At 35.2% G+C, this 27,283-nt stretch overlaps 2 protein-coding genes across 12 annotated transcripts in view; both read left to right on the forward strand.

Moving 5' to 3' along the window:
• Window positions 1-37: 37 nt before the first annotated feature.
• On the forward strand, window positions 38-21,668 carry abhd17b (abhydrolase domain containing 17B, depalmitoylase). 8 transcript variants are annotated; one of them, NM_001442081.1, is given in 5 exon segments: window positions 38-378; window positions 3,221-3,693; window positions 16,637-16,816; window positions 19,251-19,743; window positions 19,793-21,657. In NM_001442081.1, coding segments are annotated over 3 exon segments (867 nt in total). In that variant the 5' UTR covers window positions 38-378; window positions 3,221-3,226; the 3' UTR covers window positions 19,471-19,743; window positions 19,793-21,657.
• A 4,789-nt stretch (window positions 21,669-26,457) lies between these two features.
• cemip2 (cell migration inducing hyaluronidase 2) overlaps window positions 26,458-27,283 on the forward strand; it is a 53,427-nt gene continuing 52,601 nt past the window's right edge. For all 4 annotated transcript variants that reach the window (XR_015490433.1, XR_015490432.1, XR_015490434.1 and 1 more), the window contains exon 1: window positions 26,458-26,642. The gene's annotated coding sequence lies outside the window, so the exon portion shown is untranslated. The remainder of the gene's footprint in view (window positions 26,643-27,283) is intronic.

Genomic DNA, 27,283 nt, shown 5'->3' on the forward strand with positions numbered 1-27,283 from the left:
GCGTTGACGTTGATATCCGGCATTCCGCAAGAAAATCAGAAGAAACGCCAGCAGTGGGCACGCGTTGGTGTGAGATGAGATCACCCGTACTGGACGGATTAGAGTAGAAATTCTGGTCTGCTTAATAACGTCACCCATACATTAACGCCGTCAGCTTTTGATTTCGTTTGATAATTTAATAGTGACCACATGTTGACAAGATCGGACGGACCACAGGCAGGCTTTGAGGGACTCTTGTTTGGGCTTGGTGGAAGGAGTGATTGTTTAAAGGCTGTTCTTTATCTGCTTCTTCTGCATATAACGTTACGGTGACTTCAGCAGATCAAAACATTTCTGCCTGCACAAATCCGTTTCCAGGATCAAGACCTTCTAAAACAGGTAGAGTACAGATTTAATTAGCTAATTAGCTGAACATGCTAATCAAATAATTCGTTCCAGCTTTACAATTAAACTGTCACACTCGTAAAATAACGCGATTAGTATGTTAACTAAGCTTGTTTTGGGTAACAAACACTTACTATTGATTACTAGTCATATCTAGTAAACTATAGAAAAATTCTAATGTCACTGTTTATTTGAATAAAAGGTTTTATGGGGCAGTTGTGTAGTCTAATTTTTGGGTTTATTTCTATATATAGGAGAAAAAACTATTTAAGGAAAAATATGTATTTAAAATAAGAAGAAAAAATATATATAGTTAAAACTATTTCTAGTGAGTGAAACAGCTTCTTGTATTTCACTTGTATGTGAATTTAATGTAAAATATGTCATTTGGGATTCCATGTGTTATACATAGTATTGTGTAGTATTGTTTTATTGCTTTTGCTTTCCCCTCAAAGTCTAAATTTCCCAAAACATCAAGATGGTTTCCTGCCTAATGAAACTGAAGGCGGAGATTTGATTATCATGGGCCAGATCTAGGTCTGATTTGTATTGTCTTTTCCAAACTGTGGTATGTCAGAGAGCTGTTAAACCCCGTTTCTGGTACTAAACCACGGTGATGTCACCTGCTTGGCAAATGAAGACCTTCCAGGAAATTATAGTCTCATTTTTTTTGGTTATTAGGAAGCTGTTATGTGGATTAGTTATGATACATTTTCCAGATTTGTGAAACTTTGGATATTCCAAAGATGTCTAAACTGTAGACTACAATCTAATATAATGAGGTGGATTTTCATCTGGTGTGACTCACAGATAAAGTGAGCTGATCGATGATAACACACGTCAACTATCCTAAGGGCGAAGTTTGAGTTAATATCAATGGCATCAAATTAGAACAAAGACCGAAACTATTGCACGTGCTGAAAAACTGACCTGGATATTGAACCTTTTTTGCTAATGAAATCTATTTTTAATCCAGATAAGGTTTATGCTGTGTTTTGTATCCTGACAAAGTGCATATTTAAAGGCAAAAGTTGTAAAATTTTTTCCATTTTAAAATTACTGGAAGAATGTTATATATATTTTGTAAACTTATGTACTTCTATTATCCCAAATGTTTCATAGAATGTTCATATTCAGAGAGATAAACCGTGACTTAATCTATGTCCTTTGCCGCCATGCCTCAATTTCCAGTTTGATTTGATAGAAAACAGTGAAACACCAAAGACGCTTTATGTTGTGTTTTATTAAAATGCCCAGAGCAGCGTAAAAACTACAACTTTGTTTGTTGTGAATACACGCACTCTAGCTCTTTCTTTTGTGATGGAATAAAAACAAATTAAGATCATACTCGCTCACTGTACTAAATTATTATATATTTTATTCTATTGGGCAAAGGATGTCAACATGACGTCAGATTTTTGTTGTACCCCAGCGTCGTGGGATGTTGCAATTTGGGTGGAATGAAAATCGTTAGAAATGAAAGTATGTCGGACAGATGTTGCATTTTGGTCACTTTCCAACGCAACCTAAAAGCAAACAAATATCAGAGTCTAATATTGTTACAGCTTGACGTTGTGTGGCTCTGGCCGTTACCACAATGATGTTTGTCAGACGTTGGATTTTGGTTGCCATACCTGACGAATGAATATCAATATTTGACGTCAATATGATGTTGACTCGACTTTGGATTTTGATCATATTCCAACACAACCTGAAATCAACCAAATATCACTGTTGTTTGATATCATTATTGGATGTCAAAATAATGTTGTCCTTGGATGCTGGCTAGACATCGAATTTTGGTCAGTCATAAATCTAACCTAATATTAATATCTTAATACGTTGTGTGCCTGCTGGGATTTTTCAGTTGAGTTTTGTCACAGATTATCCAAAAATATATATTTTTAAAAAAGTCAATTTTTAATTGTCATCAGTAGAATAATAAAGAAGATTTTTAGGTGAAGACATGGGTGTAGCAATTCATAAAATGCAAGTAAATGGCTCTCAATGTTTACAAAACCTATACAGGAAAACTAAATAAATAATACCCATGACTCCTGACAAAACATTGAGGTTTTATTAAGCAACTAATCAATCTTTGCAAGAAACTGAGCATGATTTCGACATTATTGCATTAAATACACAGCCTGTGGCCCTGAGCAAAATAACTTTGCTTAATGAGACCTCAATATTATGAACCATGGATAATAATTTAGTTTTGTCTGTGTATGCTTTTTTGACTTAAAATCTTGGTAACCATTGATTGGCGTTTTAGAAATTTCCAAGAAACCGGTTCAGCTAAAAAAAATCTTTATTCTTCTACTGATAAAAAAAGTCACCTGCATCTCAGATGGCCTCAAGGTGAGCAGATTTACAGCATTTCTTTCTTTCCTTTTTGGTGTCCCTTTAAGCAATATGTCTGCATATTTACTTATTTAAAGTAAGCAGATACAGTCTTCCTTGAGTAAATAGGTTGTTTGCATATGTGCCGTGTCGTTTTAAGCTGATTACAGTGGTGTGTGTGTGTAATTGTTTTACTATGCTACCTTAAGTCTCTTTTACTATTTAGATTACACTTAATGCTTCTCCTTTAAAAGTGTAGCTTATCCAAAAATGAAAGTTCTAATTGTTCAAATTTGCCTGACGTAAAAACGTAAAAAACGTAAAGACGTTTGTTTCTTAAAAGAAAGTCATGTGTTTAAAATAGTCCAAGGGCAAGTAAAAGACAGAATTTGATCGCTAAGTGAACTCTTCCTTAAAGATGCAACTGTTTTATTTTTATTTTTTGTGCATCCACCCCACTCATTAGCCAATCTGCTGTGTTCTGTTTTTCAAGTGAAGGATGAATCACCTGTCATTGAGTGAGCTGTGTTGCCTTTTTTGCTGTCCACCATGCCCGAGCAGAATAGCCTCCAAGTTGGCCTTTCTTCCACCTGAACCCACCTACACCCTGATGTGTGATGAGAGTGGCAGCCGTTGGACACTCCATCTTTCCGAGCGTGCGGATTGGCAATACACAGCCCGGGAGAAGGACGCTATTGAATGCTTCATGACCCGGACTTCTAGAGGGAACCGCATCGCCTGTATGTTTGTGCGATGTTCCCCCAATGCTCGCTACACCTTGTTGTTTTCACATGGTAACGCTGTAGACTTGGGTCAGATGAGTAGTTTCTACATTGGCCTGGGCTCCCGGATCAACTGTAATGTGTTCTCCTATGACTATTCGGGCTATGGGGCGAGCTCAGGGAAGCCTTCAGAGAAGAATCTGTATGCTGATGTGGATGCAGCCTGGCATGCACTACGAACAAGGTAAGAGTTTGTTTAAAGCACTTCATTTTGAAAACATTTTTGAGGTTGTTCAGACAAATATTTTGTCCACTATTATCTGGAATTGGGTTTTTATTTGTCTTTTGTATTTGTCACACACACTTCCTAAAAGTAACTCCATTCAATACATCTGTCATTTGTTTTACAAGCTGTGTGTATATTGCCCTGGAATGGTGTAAAAACTGTCCACCAAACCTGGCTAGCCAATTATTGATGTTATCGTATGAATGCGGGTAAAAAAAATTGTTTAAATCCACTATCATTCCAAAATTTGCAGTCTTTGTCATTTATAAGTCTTTCTAAATATTATATCAGTACTATAATAGAAAACATAATTTATTTCTTTGATGGCATACAAAGTTTTCAGCATTTAAATCATTCTAATATTCAGTTTTGCTTCTCAAGAAACATTTTCTATTTCGGTGAAACAATTTTTGCCTTTTGTTCATAACATGATAGTCTTTTTTCAAGATGAATTGATAAATATATTAAAAGAACACAGTTGTCCGGCTTTAAGAAACTATTTGGATCCATACCATCTAGCTGTTTTTAAATCCTTACGATCATCCATTGGGGTTATTTGACATTCAAACAACTTATTTTTTATATCTCATTGAACTTCTTTGTTTAACATACTCTTTATAGACATGGAGTGCTGTAACTAATCTTTAAAAGTTTAAAAGAAAGGCTTCACTATTATTCACACAAGGCTTAATGTTCTTTTACTCTTTCAGTCTTTTCTGCATCTTTTAAGTGCTCGATTGTGTTTGAAAACCACTTACAAACATGTCAGGTCAACCTCAGACTACTCTTATACACCGCAACCCACCAAATGGTGGATTTCAATATAAGCCTGTGTAGTTTTGCGTATTTTTGCACTCCCTTTGAATTCTAGCGACTAATAATGAACCAGTTTTTCACATTGGTTGTTGATCCAGGCCTCAGACATTTCCTTTTCAGTGGTAGGTTTTGAATGGTCACTTTGGTATCCATTTTGCCTTTTGTCCTTGAGATTCCCAAGGGAATGTGGTTATATTTAATATCCCCTATATCTCTCTAACCCCATCCCCCAACAGCCTGTCTTGTGCCTGTTGAGTTTTCATAGATCATAAGCGAGTAGTCAATATGCATTGCCATTATGACCTGATATTAGCAATAAAGTAGTTTCTTTTGAACACTTGCTCCAAAACAGTGACAAAATTTGCGTTTTAGAAAATATAAAACTGATATAAACATCCAAAGCTTAAAGTTTGTCACTTTTGCCTAAATCGAAATGTTCTTAACCAATCAAATGCTCTTTAGTATCTGACATGCCCCGCCCCCTACAAGATGCTTCTCAAGCTCAATCACTGGCTGTTTTTCAATATGCGTTCTTCAGTGGTCATGCGTCCTTGTGTTCTCGTGCAACGTCATCATCAGCTACCTACTTTAAGTTCAGTTCCAATACTCAAGAGCGCAAGTACGGAGGACGTGTGAAGCTTCCCGGATGTGATCTTGATATCGAGGACGCACTGATGCAGACTTGAGCAGCGAACTTGCTATGGAAGTCCCAGAAGTCATTGCAGCTGGAGGTGGGAAGCGCTGCATTTTATTTAGATTTATTATTAAAGTTCAGAGATATGACTTATTTACCTCAGGAGTTTCCCTAAATGACGGTGAAAGTAAATATTACCATGGACATCTTAATAAAGAAATAAACACATTAGGGTGTTTGTTTGCTGAAATTCGTATAAAAAAATCTGTTTGATTTATATTGTGCAACATATATCCGTTCTCTGCGTTCTTGGAATTGAGAAAGAGCCACTCACTGGCAGAGCTGTGATAAAATGAAACTATATTGGCTGTTTTTTTAAAGGTAAGCTATTCTATGTCCCAAAAAAATCCACATTTCAAGACACTTAACAAGACGTTTAATACTGGGTATAAAGGTATTAAAGTCCTTTTAAGAAAAATTCATGCAGTGGACCTGTCAAGTCATATTTTGGTTTAGACAGTGATTTTATTTAGATTTTTGAAGTGTTCAGCAAAGGAAAGTTTTATTTCCTTGTATTTCTCAAAAATACACTTCTCGGCAGAAATGTTTATTTCTAGTGTGACTTCTGGATATTTGAGACACTGTGAACATAGAGAAACTATCTCAAGGCCATTCACTGTATCATGTGCTCCAAATTCCGGTCTTTCCGTGAATGCATGTCATCTGTGTTTGTTGGTCATGAGAACTCTTTCAGTTATTTGACTGTTTCAATGTAGCAGGATGTTACAACATTATTGTTCATGTAAGACTCAAGACGGAGTTAAACATTCAGAGGCTTTGTGACCACGTGAATGTTTTGGGTCCCCGTGTAGAATAGCCGTGTGTCCATACTGCTGCTCTGTGCATGCATGCATGCATTGTGGTGTCAGAAAGCACAGCTGATGCTCTTAAACACAGGCCTTGCTGTTTGACAAGTCATATCCCCGAGGGTTGGGTTGAACCTCATGAAGCAGTCCCACGCTGTTCTTCTGGTCACTTTCGATGTTCCCACGCGTTGCCATATCAGCTATGGAAGATGCATCTGTTCGAATTGTCCCACATGGGGACATGATTCATATTAAAGTGCAGATAAACCAGTCTGACAGAAGACTTTCCCTTTTTGTCCTTTGCCTGTATGTGTTTGTGTAAGGTGTTTTGTATGTTTTTAGATTAGCGGGAGTAAGTAGGCCGACCTATCCAAATCTTATTTCATTCTTGCAAAATAACTCTAACTCCTGCTGGGTTTTTTTTTATTCCTCTATTGCTAGAAACACATTTGTTTGTCCTTTTCAAGCAAAAGCTTGGTAGGCTGCCATTCTATTCACTGCTTTCCCCGCCATTTCTGGAGGATAATTGGCATTTTAATCTAATTCTGTCAGGGTTGCTAGCATGGCCTGCTTTTTTCAAATTAAATTACACTCAAATGGAGGATTTTAGGTTCTTGAGATTTCAGATTGGAAAGGCATAAATCAGGGGGAAAAACTAACCTATAATATCACAGAAATCAAATGTAATTCCACCTTTAATTGGCATCACTGGCATGAGAGGCTTTAAAAAAATGTGTAAAGCATACCACTGTTACAGGCACATGTGTGTTTAGGTATTGTTGTATTACCCAATAATATAATCCACCGAACAGCTAGCATAAAGAGCACCTGGCGTTAGATGTCTGTTGAAAATATTTGCCTTGGAAATTCTCCATCTGATCTCAATAGACGAGAGTGCTTATCAGACCATGTTGATTGACTCAGCGAGGCGTGTGGCAAAGGTTTTTTGCTCATCCCTTTGTTCACTGGCCAGTGATGTATGATTTAGAATCAGAAAAAAAGCAATTGTTACATCAGGTTGAACACCGTTTTGTTTGCTTGTACTGATTACTGATATTCTCACAAAATAAATCCAGAGAAAGTTAACATTATTTTGTTTATTAGGACATTAGAACCTGCTCATGAAATTAGTATTTTTATATAATATGTAGTTACAACAACAGTCAGTTACTTTACCCAGAAAACATACAGAAATGCAATCTTCACCATTTATTTAGAAATGAAAAATGTTTGATGTTATACTTTTTTTTTTTTTTTTTTTTTGTCTTGCACTGATATTTAAATTCATGTATATATTTATTTATATTAATACACTTTATAATGAGCATTGTAGCATTTGGCTTTAGTGACACTAGGCTTATACATGAACATTTAGAAGTTGCTCCAAAATGTTAGCAGTAATAACATCCTAAAAGTAAAATATCTATTTATATTTTTTATGTTAAGCGACAATGTTTTTTTTATCTGGAGAGACTCTGAAGATTTTTTTTTTAAAAATGTGTATTCTTTAAAAATTGTAGAATTGATGCTAGTTGATTTTACTCTTAAAATGAAGAACAACAATAAAGTATAAAATGCCAATATTTTAAGTATGTTTTATTTACTGATAACCAAGATGGACTAGTAGTTTGTTCACCCCTGTTGATTTTCTTGATCAAACTTGAACGTTTACATTTTTTTCTGTGTACAGTCAGTTTATTCATTCATTCGTCTTCTTGTCGGCTTAGTCCCTTTATTAATCCGGGGTCGCCACAGTGGAATGAACCGCCAACTGAAGCCTGATTTATACTTCTGCGTCAAGTGACCGGCGTAACCCACCGCGCATGCAACGCGCGTGGCTGTGCATTTATACTTCTGCGCGCTGTCTCTGCTGGTCTGCATTAATACTTCCGAAACGCTAGTTGTCAGTAAGATGTAAATCTTCCTCTGTGTCGAGTTTCTTCGCTGCTTTTTTGCTTTTCCTGAACACTTCCGGGATGTACAAGTGGCTCAAACTCGCTCATTTTGAGGCAGGAACCGGCGGACGTGCAACAACTTTAACTATGAGGTAAACACAAAACAAAACTATCCATCCGGAGCTCCTTCACGGGACTCCACACTTGTAAACAATCGCTTGCGCCATTCGCGTGGCTCTCGGTCCCACCCAGACTTGTCAGCGCTACCAAGCCGACCAATCACAGAGCTTACGCTACTCGTTGTTGCGACGTGTAGTTACATTTTTAGAGAGGTGCACGTCAGTGACGCCGATGGCCACGGCGAAGGGCTATGCGTCAGGGCCGTAGCATACGCCGGCATTTGACGCAGAAGTATATATCAGCCTTTATCCAGCACATTTTTACGCAGCGGATGCCCTTTCAGCCGCAACCCATCTCTGGGAAACATCCACACACTCGTACACGACGGACAATTTAGCTGACCCAATTCACCTGTACCGCATGTCTTTGGACTGGGGGGGGAAACTGGAGCACCCGGAGGAAACCCACGCGAACGCAGGGAGAACATGCAAACTCCACACAGAAACACCAACTGAGCCGAGACAGTCAGTTTAGTATCAATCAATTTTGCCAGCATATTGGTATAATATTGTTTATACTGTGTTATGTTACTTGAACAACCACACCTATCTGTCTGCTCACCCAGGTGAGTCAGTGTTGAAACATCAGGTGGGGCTGATGCGCACACACATACACACACAGTTTTGTTAAGCATTTACAAGAAGAGCATATGGATACAGAAAACCACAATGGAATGTTTTGGCACAACCTGAATGACTTGACATGGGTCTGGTTCATATCTAAGGGGTTGGTCCGGATGACACCATCTGTTAGCACAGCCAGCCATTGCAATAAGCTAGTTTGTATGCAACCAGGCTTAGTATGTCTCTAAATTCTGTCAAACAGAACCATCTGCTTTTGTCTTCAACATAGCCATGATGTGTATTGTCTTCCATTTCCAAAGTCTGAGACCATTCCGGTTGAAGGAAGAAGCAAAGGAAAAGGCTTTTGTCTGAGACTGAATTTCCTCTTGGGAAGATGATGACTGTGATGTCATTAAGGAAACACCACAGCAGCAAACAGTAGCAGACATATTGAAGAAAGCTTCCTTCTGAAGTGACATAATGACCATTGTGCTTGAGTATTTTTAGACTGAGGAGCTGTGTGTGTGTGTGAATTTGGTGTCAGTGTTCCACTGAGTGGAAATTCCTCTGAGAGGTGAGGGGGGAGGTGCCAGAAGCCTGTTCTCCAAGTCAAATATTGATTGGTTGCCTAGCAACTGATTCCCACTGAGTCCTGGAGGGACAGGCCCAGTTAAAGTCATATCAACATTGTCTACCCAGGAAGTGAAAGATAACTTCCTAGTGGTGCCACACAGCAGGGTTTTATGTTCAGACCTTTATCAGTTATGCATTGCTGTCCGCCAGCTGCTATATTAAGCTATTATAATAAAAGTAATCTGGTACTGGTTGCTGTTTTTTTTTTCAAAACAGTTGTCATGCTATGATTTGTTGCCATGCTAACAAGTGGCGATCCTTATATGTGACACACTGTATTGTCATAATTGTATTGTTAATAAATTAAAGATTTACATGAAATTGCACCATTAAGTGTTTGAGTTCTATCAAGGGTCCACTGAAGTGTCTTGGAATTATCAGCTTTTTTGTTAATTTACTTTCAGCTGAACATGAAGACAGGGTGGAGCACATTAAGTAGTTTCTCCTCTGTTAAAATATACCCAATGAAATGTTGTGTTCCACAGCTTCGCCAGCCAGAGCCATTGAGCTTAAGCTGCATATAACAGACATGGTCTAGTATTGCTTGGTCAGTCTAAACATTATCAGCTTTAAAATGCAGATTTCTTAGCAGAATTCAAATGGGGTCAGATATGGTTTATGTGGGCTTGAAATTAACTTTTTTACTTGGTAGCACTGGTGCTCTCAACTTAAAATATTTAGGAGCACCAGAAAAAATTGAGGAGCACCCACCAAAAATAAATTGGCTCCATTGCAAATTGTATTTTAAGGGATTTATTATATTTGAAAACAACATCAATCAGGACTAACAAAAAACAGAAATAACTATCTTACTAATGCTGAGATGACTTATGGATTTTTGTGTGCAATAATTCCAAAATGTTTGTCTAATAAATATGAAATATTAATGATGACGAAAATGACAATAATACTAACAATGAATTACATTATTCATCATCATGCTGCCTTGAATGTGAGTTATCTGCTGTAAAAAGTCTGTTACTTCATGAAAAATAAATGTATGGTTTGCATCAAACTAAAATGAAAAATTGTAGTCAGAAATATTTATTTTGCACTATTGTTTTTAGATGCATGTCAATCTAATAAATTATATTTCGGCTACAAAACAAACGAAAGATTAAAATAAATCATTCAATTCAATGCTGAAAGCTGCAAAACTTTTTTTTTTTAGTTAGTAACTAAATAATACACATCTCAGGAAAGAATGAACAAAAAAGTAAGAAAAGTCTCACTTCTATCACTCTTTAAAAGTTTTGGTTTCAATTTGTCTTATTTTAAATGCTCAGTCTCGCTATGCACTTATTTTCATTTTTCTGTGTTTGTGGAATAAAGCAGGCAAGTCAGCTGGACCAATGTATGAGCAGGAAGAGCAGGATTCTCACGATGACCACCGGCGCAGTACCGCTCTGTTATGCGCTGCAGATTCAGTTTAAACTTAGTAAAGCAGAGCTTATTTGGCAGTCATGTGTACAGTGTGAGATTTTACATTTAGCGGACATTTGAGATGAACACGCATAGAATGCAACGCATGGAGATTCGGGCACCTTCTCAGAAAACACTTGATTGGTCTCGGCTGACGGATCAACATTCACCACATGTCATGATCGCTCTAATCAGTGACTTTATTTGTAACTTTAGGTGGGGTTTGCAAATTGTGTACTTTTCACTCTTCGGCCATTTGCATTTCCTGCGGTAACAAAATCTCCCTGTCATCTGACTGTGGAAAGACTTGAGTGATTGACAGCTAATTTAAAACAATACAGCGGCAGGGAAGAGCGATTCAGCATGTTTTTAGAAAAAATCGAAACCGGTCGCACTACAACCATTATATGCAGTGGCACAAATGCTCCCAAATATATTATGAGGTCACATAGATTACATTTCGGGCACATATGCAGCCAAAATGTTCGCAATTTCAAGCCCTGCCTGTGCCGACTTTCACTTATGATTAGCTCAGAGCAGACCATGTGTGTTGGTGTGTGGTGATTTGCATGTTATTACCAAGAGACTTCATTCACCTCAGTGGAAAGTATATCTACACCAAGTCTGTGTTATAATAAATATCATTATGAAATTTAATTGTAATGGTCCTTGTTGACTTTATCAAATATAATAGACTCAGAAAAGAACAGACTTTATTTGCTATTTTACATGGAAGTACAACAAAACAAGTGTCCATAAAAATGTACAAGAAATAGAGCAACATGGTAAAAAACAAAAAAAAAAACAAATAAATTGTCAACATGGTATCTCAGTGGTTAGCACTGTTGCCTTGAAACAAGAAGGTCGAAGGTCGTCCATCTGTGTGAAGTTTGCATGTTCTCCCCATGTTTTTCTCCATGCTCTGGTTTTCTCCACAGTCCAAAGACATGTGCTATTGGTGAATTGAATAAACTAAATTGGCTGTAGTGTGTGAGTGTGAATGTGTGAGTGTAGTGTTTCCAAGTACTGGGTTGCTGCGTAAAACAAATGCTGGATAAGTTGGTGGTTCATTCCGCCATTAGTACCTTGATTATGCCTAGTTCAGGCTGCATGATTTTAGCCCCGATTTTGACTCGCCCACAGGTTTTGAGAAATTGCTGACAAATGCCTGAAATCACAGGCAAATCGGTGCTCGTGAGTGACAATCACACAGTATGAACTATCAAAGACTCGATCTGAGAGAATCGTTGATGAGTCGCCGATGCCTGTGAGATATTTGGGGTGCTAAATAATTGGAGCTGTCGGCGATTCAAATCATGTCGTGTGAACTGAGTTTTGACTGAGAATATCATCGGCGATCGCCTACAGCTAATGAGAGAGCAGTGTTCATTAGTTTGTGTGTACCTGCTGGCCAGCGGGAGGTTGGGGTAGAAGTTATAAGCACTCGTTTTTGGTTTATTTGGACCCAAGAAATGGAGGAAAAACTAGTAGAGGTTTGACCAGAGCACCCGTGTCTGTTTGACGTTTCATACAGAAAGTTAAAAGAGAAAGTTGAGGAGAAATTGCTAATTCCCTTCAAACCCAGGTGAGCAAATGTATTTTCTACCCCATTAAAAGGTTCTTTCTCATTATGTACTTAATAACAAAAGATATACTATGTGTTTTTGGGTGCGAGACGTAGTTTGGATTTCCTATTGTAAAGTTATGCAACGTGAAAGCCCCTGTCGCCGATCCATCTTGCAGTGTAAACAAAGCAGCGACAAAACACTAGCCAAGATAGTCATGCAGTGTGAAAACATCTGTGACACGACTACTTTAAAAATCATGCAGTCTGAACTCGGCCTAAAAGGACTAAGCCAAAGGAAATGAATAAAATTGTCAGTATAAAAGAAATGTAAGAATGTTAAGTCCACAGTGAAATTGTACTTTGTATGAGGTCATGTATGGATTTGGATATGTGTACCATGCATTTTTGCTTGGTCTGTGATCGATACTTCAGTCTATATGTATGCAGGGCTCATATGACAAGATAAGTGTGACAAATTTTAGGTTTCTACTTGTCAATTAGAAAAGAGTTAGAAAATTAGAAACCGCTAATGTGTTTGGAGCAAAAACTATCAGCGCAATGAATGATTCAAAATTGAACCGTGTTCAATTGTAGACGAACTGTTCTTATAAGAATGAAAATAGCTTTGTGATATGTCACTTATTTTTTCCTTCAGACAAAACATCAGTTCTGTCATTTTACCGAAACGCATTCCACCTACTCTCTCATGATCATGTCAAGTAATGTACAGTCATGTGAAATCACCCCCCCCCCTCCCCGAGGACAAAACTGATCAGCTCATCTGTCTCAATGGCCCATTTATAATCATATTATTACACATCCCATACATTTTTAGTTGTACCAGATGTAAATATTTATATTTATTTTGCTCATGTCATTTCAAACCAGTTCTGTCACCTTCTGGTTGCCACCAAGACGGCATTCAAGAATGAACAAAAGAACTGAAAGCAACATTTATGGAGCATTTAGACTGCTGTGTAAATGCACATTGGATACAGCTCATAATTCATTCATTGTTTGTAATGTTAATACAGCCTTCGTATCACTGTGTACTATTCAGGAGTCATTTTTTGTCCATATTTCAGGTCCATGATCTCTTCACCCAGTGCTTTGTGGTAGTGCAGTCAGCTGACTGAAGCAATCATGCGCTTTATAATAAGGCATGGAATGTGTACACACTGCCCCCTAGGAAAACCGAGCCGTCCACCACCATCTGCATGTTTCCAGAGCTTATTGGATAAAGTCACGTTGTTTGCTGATTTAAAAACTAATGTTGCCGCCCACTTCCCTCTACAAGAGAAATGAATCTCTGATAATTGAATTGAACGTCTTACTGGATTTCTGGAAAGCGTCTTTGTGTATGGCTTTTTACTGCAGACAGCAATTGATTAATTCCTGACTCTCATGCAGGGAACTAAAGTGCTTCACTGATGTCATCTAGTTCACTGTTCCTCACTCTTGAATACATTATGCAAACACTCACCAACCCCTTTATCAGGTAAACCTGGCCAGAATCCTTTTACCTATAGAACAATCATAATTTCTGCCATAGATTTACCAAGGTGCTGGAAATATTTTTCATGGATTTTGGTCCATATTTCCATTTGTAGCATCGTTTGTCGACTGCACATCCTGTTCTACCAAATACTAAAGGTCTTTTGAGTTTAGCAAACTCATGTGAACTCATTACATGTTCAAGAAACAAATCATCTAAAGGGAAAGTTCCCTTCTTAAGCTTTCTGCCATGGTGTTTTCTGCTGAAATTACCCATCACTGGATGTAATCACTGTGGTCATAAATGGATTTCAATGGTCTGCAACAAAACTCGGGGGGCATTAAAATCATTAAAATGATACTTAGTTTGAAATAAAAGGTCAAAAGTGTGCCTAGAACGCATCTCAGCTTTCTTTACCACCAGTCTGAACCATTTATAAATGGCAGGATGGATTCATGCTCTCGTATGTACATCAAATTCTGACCCTACCATGCAAATGTTGCAGCAAAAATCTGGACTTATTATACCAGCAAACAGTTTATTTGGTGGTGTTGTTTTATATAAGCCTGCGTGGAATTGTAGTTTCAGTTTGCAGTTTTAGGTAACATGAGTGGCACTCACTGCTGTATTTTTGCTGCTGTTACTCATCTGCTTCAAGGTACTAAAACATGTATTGTGCAGCAAATCTCTTTTGTAGAACTTTGTTGTGAAATGTGGTTATTTGAGACCGCTTTAACACTAGTGAGCTTAATTCTAAAACTGCACATCAGAATGGAAACGTTCCTCATCTATACTGATATTAAGTAATAATAAAAGTTAAAATAATATTCTTGACTTTTTCGCTTAAAAGAAAGATCATGATTTTCTCATGATTCTGCTGATGAAAAAAGTTAATATGAGTAGGCTATTATTATTATTGTTATTTCTCAAACAAATGGTAAAAAAAAAACTTGAGTAGGTCTGCTGTTGGTTAAAATGCTAAGTTGTATATAGACTTGGAACGGTGGACTTGAATAGACTTTTTCCTGGTTATTAAAGCGTTGACATCAGAACACAACTATTCATAAATCTGAAGTTGAATTATTATGTTTGAGACATATACTTGCAATCTGCCATTGGCAATATTATTAGACTATTTTGGTCACTGGTAAAATCAGACATTTGTCATTACCAGTTCCCGCTTGCATTATATTCAATATTATACAGGCTAGAGTAGTTATACTGACACTGTTAAATATTTATTATCATGCATAACATGCTGTGTTCACTATGAAAGAAAACATACCAAACGCTTGTCATAATCATAACTCCTAAAATGCAATATGATCATTCAAATGATCATCAGCTAACTGCCGAGTATGCTCATGTCATGGCTGCCATCACTCTATGAGAAAAAAAACAACATGCATGCAAATCATACTTTTCGCGTGGCTCCCAAACGATCACTCTGTGCAACAAACTGAACATTATTTACAACTTTATTACCTGTTATTCACAGCTTATGCATATTCTGTTCTAGAGTAGACATGAACTGGAACTAGAGAAATGCTGGATTGTGATCCACTAGTGTAAACGGCTACCAAGCTAGTGTTGACTTTCTATCTGCTCAGGCCACTTTGGTCATTCTCCATCATTCTGACAGTATGATGACCTTGGATAAATATCACAATATCACGGTACTGTGATTAGTGATCCAATATATATATATATATATATATATATATATATATATATATATATATATATATATATATATATATATATATATATATATATATATATATATATATATATATATATATATATTTATTTATTTTTTTTTTTTTTAAATGTCTGGGTAAAAACAACCACTTTTTTCCCCATTAGACACAATATATTTCTCTTTTTCTGACCTGTAAACTCTCAAGATGTTTGGAGATAAAAATCTCACTATCAGCAGTTTCTGAAATGTTTAATTGAGCCCATCTGGCATGAGCAACCATACCATATGCAAAATCCTTTAAAATGACATTCTTCACCATACTGATGCTTTATTTGAACTTACGTCTACATACTTGTTGCATTGAGTTGCTGCCTTGTGATTTTTCTGGGTACATATACAAATATACATAGAGCGTAAAAGTTAACCCACATTTTAGCATTGGTTCATTTATTTGTGTACCATTTCTTTAAAGGAATAGTTCATCCAAATATGGATATTGTCATCATTTACTCACCCTTCAATTATTAAAAACATAATTTTACTTACTTTCTTGTTACAACACAAAAGAGGGTATTTTGAAAAATGAATGCTGCTGGGACCCATTGGCTCCCTGTAATTCCTTTTCTTGCTAAGGAAGTGGATGCGTCCCAGCAACCAGCATTAATCAAAATGTCTTTTTTTTTTTGTTTTACTGAAGAACGAATCTCAAAGGTTTAAAACCGTGCGAGGGAAAGTAAATGATAAGGTAATTTTCAGCTTTCCCTTTGCGCAATCACTTAATGAAATGTAATGGAATGAAGTCAGCAAGCAACTGGACTTGCTGGAATGGTTTGATTTAATGAATACTTGCTGTAGTATTTGCACTTTAAATTTGGGCTCACGCCTTCCTCTTTTAGCGGACGTAATAACACTTAAGTTGGGCATGTCAGATGAAGCTATATAATGATTGTGAAGAGTCTTTTCAAAAATTCAGTCTGTCAGTCATTCATTTTTCCACCACTTTACTAGTTAGTCTGGTTCTAAAATTAGGTTAAACAGCCTGTGCCATTGATTCATGATATTTATATTCTTATTCATGATTGTATGTGTATCTACGTTTGAACTCATCATCTGAATGTCATGTTCCAGGTATGGGATCAGGCCAGAGAATGTGATTATTTATGGCCAGAGCATCGGTACGGTTCCTTCAGTGGATCTGGCCTCTCGGTACGAGAGCGCTGCGGTCGTCCTTCACTCTCCTCTGACCTCAGGCATGCGGGTGGCTTTTCCTGACACCAAGAAGACCTACTGCTTCGACGCATTTCCCAAGTGAGTCTGCTTCACCTCCCCCACCCCACACAATTTATCTAGGGTTTCAAACCCTAGACATACCGTTTATGTACACATTGGAGCAGCCATAGTGTGGAAGAGCCACCTGGTGGAAGCATAGGCTTTCTGCAGCTTAGCTATTGTTGTTGTTCTTGTGTGCCCTCTAGTGACAAAACATTGTCCAACATATAGTTCAGTGTGTTTGCATTTGAAAAGTGTAAATGGGGCAATATAGTATAATTTTTAAAATGACATTTAAGAATTAAAACAAGCATAAACAATATACTATAATAGTTTATGCACTTTGAACACATTAACGTTTATTGTATTATTATTATTATTATTATTATATTATACAATATTAATGTATATTGATGTGGTTCAGTAAGATTTTTTCTTAAACTATTAATATTCAAGAAAGTTTAAGCATTTAATTGCTCAAATGTATTAGTTTAATTGTAACTTCATCGCTGGCGATCATAAAAAATATTTAGAAATTAATGTTAAAATATTAAATTATATCAAAATGATTTTAAATAAATACCCTAAATATAAGTCAAATGTTCAAATTTAGTGCTGATATTACTGTAACGGGTTATCATTTTTTTTATTTACTCGTGCTATTTTCCCTGTTTTCTAAAAGAGCCAGAATTAATTGTAAACTGTTAGCTCAAGTCTTAAGTGAAACATCGTTTTATAAATCATAATAAATTTTATTTGCAGAAAATACATTTTACTGATCAGACAACTGCCTTTACATACCTTAAAAATTAGCTTTAAATTATTATTTTTATTTTTATTATTATTATTATTATTATTATTATTGACATTAACAAATGCCAACCCACCAAATGTGGGTAGATTTGTGACGGGCTACAGACACCCCCACTTGCCACTTTGGCTGGTTACAAATCATTTTTATAGAAGTTTTCTTATGAGCAGGGTTTGACAATAAGGATGGCTCAATATGCTTGCAAATCTAATCTTTGAATCGAGAAGCAGCGTGACTGACAAAAATAACTGTGTTTGCGCAAACAAAAGAAAGCAAGTGAATGAGAGGATGATCACTCGCGAGCACAGGTGCTGTGTTGCACGCTACTGTTTACTTGCGCGATGCAAACGTGCCTAGAGGAAATGCAAATAGTCCAATCGGTTCTATTTGAAATAGACTGTGCAAAAAGCGATAATCGCACACCCACAGTCTTGCTGCTTTTAAGAAATTAAGATTGAAAAAAAATTATAATAAACTTGTATATCTCCTTTTGTAAGCAGCAGCAGTCACTGCTTTCTCTTTAACTGTTTTTTAACAGATTATTAATTGGCCTAACGTTAACCATGTGCAGGTGATCATCCTTTCTTTATCACACACAATATAGTTTTACCTGCTTTTGTTTACAGTTATTTTCATTAATATGTTTTAATATGTTTTGTTATTTCGCTTGTTTTGACACATTATTTAAAATTTGTAGCTAAGGAACAATTGTTTATTCATGTTTAATGTGGTCGGATATAAATTTGGTAAATCCTTAATTTTGAGCCCTGAAAAGTCATGTGAAATAAAAACTAATTGCAATGCGACACTATGAACACTATTGAGCAAGCTCATTCACAACACAAAAATGTGAAATGAATCAGGAGGCATATAGACATAACATAATTTAAATCAAGTAATTTTAGCATTTCAAAGTCAAATCTATGCACATATAAAATATATTTTTCCAACAACAAAATTGTGGCCTGTAAAAATGGCAAGTGGCTAATGTTGAAAATCTGCTGAAGATGATGATGATGATGATGATGATGATTATTATTATTCCATTATAATTGCCTGCAGTGGTCCATAGGCATGGGCCGATATAAGATTTTGATGGATTGATAACCTTGGATAAAAATATCACGGTTATATGGTGTCACGATTTTGTGCTCACTGCTCTAAAATATATTCTTTTTAAATGTCCGGGTAAAAAAAAAAAACTTTTTCCCTTTTGAACGCAATATTTTTTAATTTGAGAAACATTTATAAGATTTTGGAGCAGTAAACATGTCAAGCTAAATAATTCAAATGAGTCATTGACTTCTGCTCTCTTTATTAGTTTCAAAAACATAGATTTCTTTACTATTTAAAACGACATTTTTGGATATCTTTTCTGCTGGAGATACTGTTGTCTTGAAAAAATAAAAGTATTTAAAAAATCAAACATATACTTTAGGAACGGTAAATCAGAACATTTTGGCAGTTTTATAACCTTGACTTACCAAACCGATTTATACCTTGAAAATTATTGTTATCGTTATCGCATTGTTATCGTCCCATGCCTAGTGGTCCAGCATACAAATTGATATTTTATACAAGTACTGCAGATCTCTCTCTGCTTGTGTTATTCTATACATTATTATTATTATTTTAATTTTATCTATTTTTTTTTCCCCTCAGCATTGATAAAATCTCTAAAGTGACGTCTCCAGTGCTGGTGATTCATGGTACGGAGGACGAGGTGATTGATTTCTCTCATGGCCTGGCCCTGTATGAGCGCTGCCAGCGGCCCGTGGAGCCGCTCTGGGTGGAGGGTGCAGGACACAATGACGTTGAGCTGTATGGACAGTACCTGGAGCGCTTAAAACAGTTTGTGGCTCACGAACTCGTAAATTTATAAATGGACCTCACGATCAAGACTCGGCTTACTTGATGAACATGCCCCTGGTGCCCAGCTGGCAACTGTGAACTTTAACTGCATTTCCCCTCACTTATTCTGTTCTTGTTGTTTCTCATTAAGTTGCACTTCTCCACCATGTATAGAAAATGGGAGCAGTGTCCGTATACTGCCTTTCCTTGTGGTGTGTTTGTTAACGAGGGCTTGTACGTTTCAGTGACTTCATAACGTGTATATATACTAATGAAATCAAGGTCATTCCATTTGAATCAAGGTTTGCTTTGCTATATGTAAAATGTTTTATTTAATCGCGTATAATAAACTATTGCTTTGCTATATGTAAAATGTTTTATTTAATCGCGTATAATAAACTAGAGTACTGTAAAACAAAAAATGCAACGTTCTGACACAAACAGTCAATGCCAAATAATCAGCATAATAAACTTTGCCATGTTTTTGTTTCTAATAAATCTCAGTTTAAGTATTATGTGTACAGTCTGTATGAAATAACTTTTGTTTTTGTATTCGTTTATTCTGTCACACTTTATTTTGATGGTCCGTCTGTTGAATTTAAGGTACATTGCATCTACATGCCAGCTAATTGTCAGTAGATTATAAGTAGACTATTAGGTTGGGGTTAAGGTTGGTGTAAGTTGACATGTACTTGCAAAGTTTCTTATAGTTTAAATGTTTACTGGAGGAGCATATCAACCGATATCAAGCACACAGTCTACTAATACTCAAGTGGACCATCAAAATAAAGTGTTACCATTTATTTTTTTGTCCCCTGGAGCTTTGCATGTGTATTCTTGTCCATGTTGTTTTTCTAGAGCTCTAAATCATGTCTACTCTTTTATGCAGTTTGTTCTAACCTGTATTCTCTGTCCTAGACTTTAAAATCGATGCTGGACAATGTGACGGTAATATCTGTGTTTAACTTTCAAATAAAGAATAAATAAATATTATCAGTAATAATTGTGGCTTGCAATAGCCTTAAGTAAAATGCACATACAGTGCTCAGCATATATAAGTACACCCCTCACAAATCTCTCTTTTAAATTCATATTTTTAATTGGAAGTTATACAATATTATATTTGTGCACATACATTAGATTAGTCTGTACTGACGCCAAATCTGGAGCTTATCTAACTTACGATAATGGTCCAAAAACGAGTACACCTAAATTTATATGTTATAGAAAAATAGTAAATACAAATTTAGAAAAAGAGGAAAAATCAAGAGAAACAGAATTGAAAAATTTAGTTGAAATTTTGTAGGTTGTAGTTTTTTTTTGTTGCAATATTTGGCTTGAATTTAATTGTATTATCTTTTAATTTCTAAATATGTTTGGTGACTAAAATATTATTTCAATAAGTACATCTGCTTATTAAATCTGTTTGTTTAAATGCACCAAAATAAACTGCCTATATTTACTGAGAAATGGATCAAAATATTCATTTTCAAAATGGGGTCATTTTGAATGGGGTCATTTCTCAATTATGCTGAACACTGTATATGGGTGGTGATGTCACTAAAATGTATCTACTTTTGCACTTTTTTAAAAACAAAATAATTCATAAGACAACACAAATACTGCATTTGATTTTTTAATCTGTTTGCTTTGTCTTTAATTCAGATATAATTTAAGCCATCTTGTGTCTCGCACATAAAGTATCTTCTTATTGTTCTGCGCCATGATAAGGCTGTTACTTTAGACTGCTGCTGAATTTACAGTGGGCAGCGATGCTTGTTTATTTTCTCATTGGAGAAGTATTAAACATGGTGATATGAGATTGTAAGGATGTGGTTTAATGTCTATATATATATAAACTGAACAATGGTAGATCTTAGCATATCTCAAATGTAAAAGAGGACTGTCACCCTGTTTGTAAATAACCTTTTCTTTGGATAGTTTTTTTTTTAATTTCTTGAATGTACTATAAACTGGTGATGATTCTGTTATTACCAATGTCAACAGATTATTATGTATGGCATCTAATAGACTTTAACTGGTCAGACTGAAGCACAAAGCTGATGTACTTCACTTTTTCCAGATGTGTTGTTTTTCTTTTTTTATTTGTAAACGGCCATTGTAAAAGAAAACTGCTATACTGTATGTAATTATGATTATGAAAATAGTTCTAATACAAATTTGGAAATAAACATGTATTTCAGAGATAAAAGAGCTGAAAGAAATTAACTCCTAGTTCTAACTTTTTATGTTTTCTAATGGTATTTCAAGCGACCTCTTGTGGTCAAAACGATTTTAAGTAATTCTGTTCCCAGATGATGTTTATAATTCACGGTGATTCCAATTTTGGCTCGTTTCCACTGACTGGTAGGCTCACCTTTATCTACGGGTCACCTTTATCACGCTGGCATTTCCACTGCCATAAAGTAATTATATAATCAGCATATGTTATAAAACAATAATAATAATGTGTTTTCAATGCATTTTTTTCATTTTTACCATCTCATTCACACGTACACAGAAATGCTTCTAGATATTATGCTAGAAATGCTAAAGATATTAGAAAGTCAGAAATGAAAAGCCCTAACCTGCATGCTGAATTGGTTTGTGACTATCAGTGTTTAGTAACAATCAATCTTATAACTTAAAAAAATTAAGTTTGAAGAATGAAAAAATAAGAAAAAAAATGTTTACTTTAATTAATTCAAAGCTCATTTATATATATATATATATATATATATATGTATATATGTATGTTTTGTTTTTTCAGTGTAGTTACATGTAATTGCGTTATGTAAATTAATGACTAAATAAATGTATATGTAACCTATTACAGTTACTAAGAACAAAGGTTTAATTACGTTATAGTTACTTATGAAAATGTAATTTACAGAGAGGGTTACATTATGAACATTTTCAAACTAGGGTATGTTGAATTTGTTGCATTGCCTGTTTTTGACGTGCATAATATAATTTAACCTCTGTTAAGTAAATCAATGCTGATTCTTGCTGACAAATTTAAATTTTTATTAACTTTTATCCTAAATAACTTTTCTAGTCATCTCAACTTTATTCAAACTCAGACTAGGAACAAGGTCCCGTCTTGCATGACTTTATCTCATGGTGCAATAACATGATACTAGACCAGAATGTGTCAAAAACCAAAGAAATGCCCATTAACTTTGGCAAAAAAAAAGCACCTACTCTCCATAGGCTGGTCATAAATGACCCGTAGGTTGTGGTTCAAGTCAAAGTCAGCTTTATTGTCAATACAGCCACATGTACAGGACATATAGAGAACCGAAATTACGTTACTCTCAGACCCTAAGTGTCTAACATATTAATATTAATATAAAAAGAGTTTTTAGAGTTTTAAGAAAAAGAAAATTTACAATATTTACAATTGTACATAAAAATGTGAGCTAAAAATACAAAAGGAATAAAAACAATACAGTGACATTAAGGGCATATAGCAAATATAGCGAACAACACTGATTACTGTCAGGCTTTTCAGCTTCTTGTCAATTAAGAGAATTGTTTAATATTAAAGGACAGACACCACAAAATAGAGGAAGGTACCAAGGAACAATTATTAACAGGTTGAAATTTGATCAGAACACACATAATAGGCTCATCAAAGACTGTTTATTAATGCTGAAACTGAGCTCATTTAATGTTGAGAGAGTTATTTACAAAACCTTTTATATAAATCACTGTATATAAAAAACAAGAATCATCTTCAAGGCATTGTTAATTTGTGCTCAAAAATGTTAGGAGTTCCCCTGCAAAGTCTTGGATTCTATGAACAGCAGGTGTTTAACATAACAGACAGCACTCACTCCTTGAACAGTTTTGAGTGGATGCTTCTTGTGTGACATCTAAGGACAACAAGATGTTCCACAAATCTTTATAAATTTACTAATAAATGTAATTGATGGATTATTATTATTTATTATTAATATTATAATTGCATTCATTTTTTTTCTTTCTCTCTCTGTTTATTGTTTGTGTACTTGATGTTAAGTATTTATTGTGTTAAGTGTGTCATTATGTGAAGCACCACCATATCAGAATGAAGGGGGATTAATAAAGCTTTAAACTAAACTAAACTGAAGTAAACTGACAAAAAATGAAACCTGATTAACTCATTAAAATAAGTTAAAGTACTATAAAAACATTTGTTCTCATGACTTTTTGTTATATCATTATTAAAGTGTGTTCTGATGCCTGATGGGTTCTGGTGCGTGTTTTATGTGTTTTATTGTATGAGATAAAAAAAAAAGGATGAAGACATAAGTGCATATATTTTGTGGTGTTTGTCCTTTAATATTAAATAAATATCTTAATTGATAAGAAGCTGGAAAGCCTGACAGCAATCAGTGTTGTTTACTTTAAGATTAACCCTGCCTGGTTTACATTTTTGAAAAGGATTAACTGTCGAATATTTTTAGAAAAGTACTCAAATGTAATTGATTACATTTATTAAACAACTGATATAGATACACTACTCATAAAAAAAACCTTTTCCAAACACTAGTGAGGGCAGCAAATGTATTGTTCAGAAAATTGTATTGAATTTGCAAGTAATTTAGCAAACTCTATTAAAACTAAAGGTGCAAAAAATAGCCAAAAAGGCTTTTCACATGCCATATAAGAACCTTTTTTGTTTCCCCTAAAAAATCTTACTGAAAAGTATAAAAATCCTATATTGTTTAAGTTCAAAAGACCTTAGTATGAAAAGCATTGTAGTAATTTAAAGAACTTTTCTTCTACAACAAATCATTTGCTGAATGGGAAGACTCCATAAGTGAAAGAAAGGTTCTACTGTATATATGACCAATGTCAATAAAGAACCTTTATTTTTAAGAGCGCATTAAAAACATAGAGATGTAAACAACATGACAAACTTGATTTTCCCCACAGTGGATGTTTTTATCATAAAATAGGATGTTTCTCTAATAAATATCTTGTTTTTTAATGAGATAAAGCTGTAAGATATTACGCCACCACTGGTACAGGTCAAGAGCTATCATTTCCCCCTCATCTTTCTGGGAGGCATGCATTTAACTCACCAGCTCAACTTAATTGCTTTTAACAATGATCCTAACCTTTCATATGTATTCACTTTTCATGACTGTTTTACAGCCTAAAGGTCAACCTTGCCTCCTGGGCAATGACCTCTGAAGCCTGAAACCTTGAACATTGGAGAACACATGTGACCCGTTCTTCTTTGGGTGGGGTAATGTTTAAAGACAAACCTAGACACTTCAAAGAGGTTCAAAGCATGGGAACCAAAAACAGAACAAGATAATAAAAATGTCTTTCAATGTAGAGACTTCAAGATTATATTGATGTGTTAACACCTAAACTAGCAAAGTGGAACTTTTTTTTTTTTTTAAATAAAATGTCAACAAAACATAGGATTGCTGCTGGCGCTATTAAATGGTTGTTGGGTGAAAATATATACACATGTTGTTTGTTGTGTTGTTAAAACTCTCCTTCAGAATCTAAAAGAATGTTCCCTATCCAGCGTTTCCTCATGGGGTCGTACTAAGACTCAAGAATCTCAGGATGAGTTTAATCGTATAAGTTTAACTAAAAGTAAAGAATTAAAAGAATAAATTTTTTATGCATATAAAAGATTTAAAATCCCTGCTATTGAAATTTCAAATTACCACATAGAGCTAAAATAATTGGTTTTAAAATGTAATTTTCCGTAACTCTGATTGGTGCGGTACTCGTTGAGAAAAGAGCCTGGGTAAGTCTTCTTGTCTGAATCAACTCGTTTGTTGAATTTCAAAGATCCGATTCAGAAAATGATTCAGTGATTCTTTATGTAAAACACCAAATACGTTTAATTAGATACATAGAGACAAATAATACAAATAAATGAAAAGGTGCACAGAAACTTACACAAAAACAAAATAACGTCAGGGAAACAAAAAGAAAAATAATAAAATTAAGTTACACCTTAAAGAAACACAAAAGATTAAAAGAATAGTTTCCAAATATTGGTACATTTTAAATAGATCAATGGTATGTGGATCTTTACATTATTTTATTGCAAACGATAGAGCCATTATTTTTATACTTTTAAAGAAAACTGATAGTAAAACCTAATTTTTATGTTTTTGTTTGCTTCGACAAACTATTATAGAGCATTTTAGGGGTGTAAACAAAACCAATGGTCCCAACGTATTTGGTGTTTTACATTTTTAATTTCTATAGCTTCTGAGAATCCAAAAAGAGACACATATTGATAAATAGTGTTATGAGAGCTGTTTTAACTTTAAGTTATGATTGAATTTCCTCTTGTTAGTTATGAAATAGTTTAATAACAAGCAGGATTAAATGTGCATGGGCCAATGACATGACGATATTAAAGTAATGTAGGCCTGTAATTAAGGCTATTATTACAGTATTTATTCATTAAAATTTTTTAAGCATTTTTAAAGTAGCCTATAGTAAAAACATTTATAAAGAGCAAACTAACAAATAAAGAGATGTAAACTCTTTCTTGACAAAGAAGTTAAATGTATGCTAATGCAATGATTCAATAACAACAGTTTTTGTAATAGGCTAAATATAATTTCTAATATATTCAAAACTACACTTATTTATCATTTACCAGCATGCAAATATTTTTCATATTACTTGATTCATATAACTCTTTTAACAAATATATTTTCCAAGTAACAAAAAATAATGAAAATATCGAGTCATTTTAGGAGATTCGATTCAAAAGAACAACTCCCAGTCGGACAGAAAAGTAACACTGGTCAAATGACATGGCAAGACTCACTTCGTACCACTCTAGCAACTGCAATATATAAATGACAATATTTCATGCTAAGCTCATCTAAAAAGTAAGGCTATTTAACTAAAAAAAACAGACCCCATCCTCTGTCGTAGTCGCTAAGTCCCGCCCACCAGAGAGCCTGTTTTAGTCACTGGTTCTTCCACGCGGTTGTGCTGTTTCTACGACGCTCCCTCATCCTCAGAACACGCCTCTAATTTCACTTCCTCCGCGAGCCGCGCCTGGGACGGGGCTGGCTGACTTCAGCCCAGAAACAAAACACCATGTAAAGAAGATTAAAACACATTTAGTGCGATCTCCCTGTCAAACGGACCCCTCCGAGTTGCGTGCGGTTATTAGAGAGGAGCGGACGAGCCGAGCGAGTGACAGTGAAAAGAGCTCGAGAGGTAAGATATCTCCACCTCTGTCTCCTTCTTAAGACCCCCAGTAAAGACCTCTCTGCTGCAGGAAGCTCTTTCTAGGGGGTTCGGTCGTACATTGTTGGAGAATCCGAGTCATCATGAGTGAATGGAGGAATGAAGTTACTCACGATGCGTGTGGAGTTGAAACTTTGAGGCGTTGTATAAACTTTAGAGGGGGCGCGATGTAGCGGTTTTGCTGCCAACTAGCTTTTATTGAAACTAAGTTAAGATGTAACAAATGTTTCAATTTAAGAACATGTTACATTTACATATAGGCATGTTAATTTAATAACGCCCCCATTAAATTACCCTACCTATAATGTTTTAAACATTAAAAAAGCATTATAGAACAATAAAAAAGAAAAACATAAATCATGGTGATCACAAATGAACAATGTTTGTGGAACTATAGTACAACTATGGAATGTTTTAGTAATTTTTGTGTTTATATAAATGTAATTAATACGCCACAAAACCATGGTAGCTTTTATTATAATGTCCAGTCACAGTGTTAGATGGTTTTCAAAAGTAAATCTGTTTCAAATGGGAGTTTACTCTCAGAAAGGGGAGCAGTGCCCTAAACATATTTAGAAGGGGGCCCAAGATTAAGTCACATAATTTAGAGA

This window comes from Danio rerio, chromosome 5, assembly GCF_052040795.2.
Source record: "Danio rerio strain M-AB ecotype USA chromosome 5, GRCz13ab, whole genome shotgun sequence".
NCBI classification, from domain to species: domain Eukaryota; kingdom Metazoa; phylum Chordata; class Actinopteri; order Cypriniformes; family Danionidae; genus Danio; species Danio rerio.

Coding starts and splice junctions, on each gene's coding strand:
- abhd17b (XM_087251685.1), top strand. CDS start 3,227: ATGAATCACCTGTCATTGAGTGAGCTGTGTTGCCTTTTTTGCTGTCCA. Junction 3,694..16,636: donor TGGCATGCACTACGAACAAG/GTAAGAGTTTGT, acceptor GTCATGTTCCAG/GTATGGGATCAGGCCAGAGA. Junction 16,817..19,250: donor TGCTTCGACGCATTTCCCAA/GTGAGTCTGCTT, acceptor TTTTCCCCTCAG/CATTGATAAAATCTCTAAAG.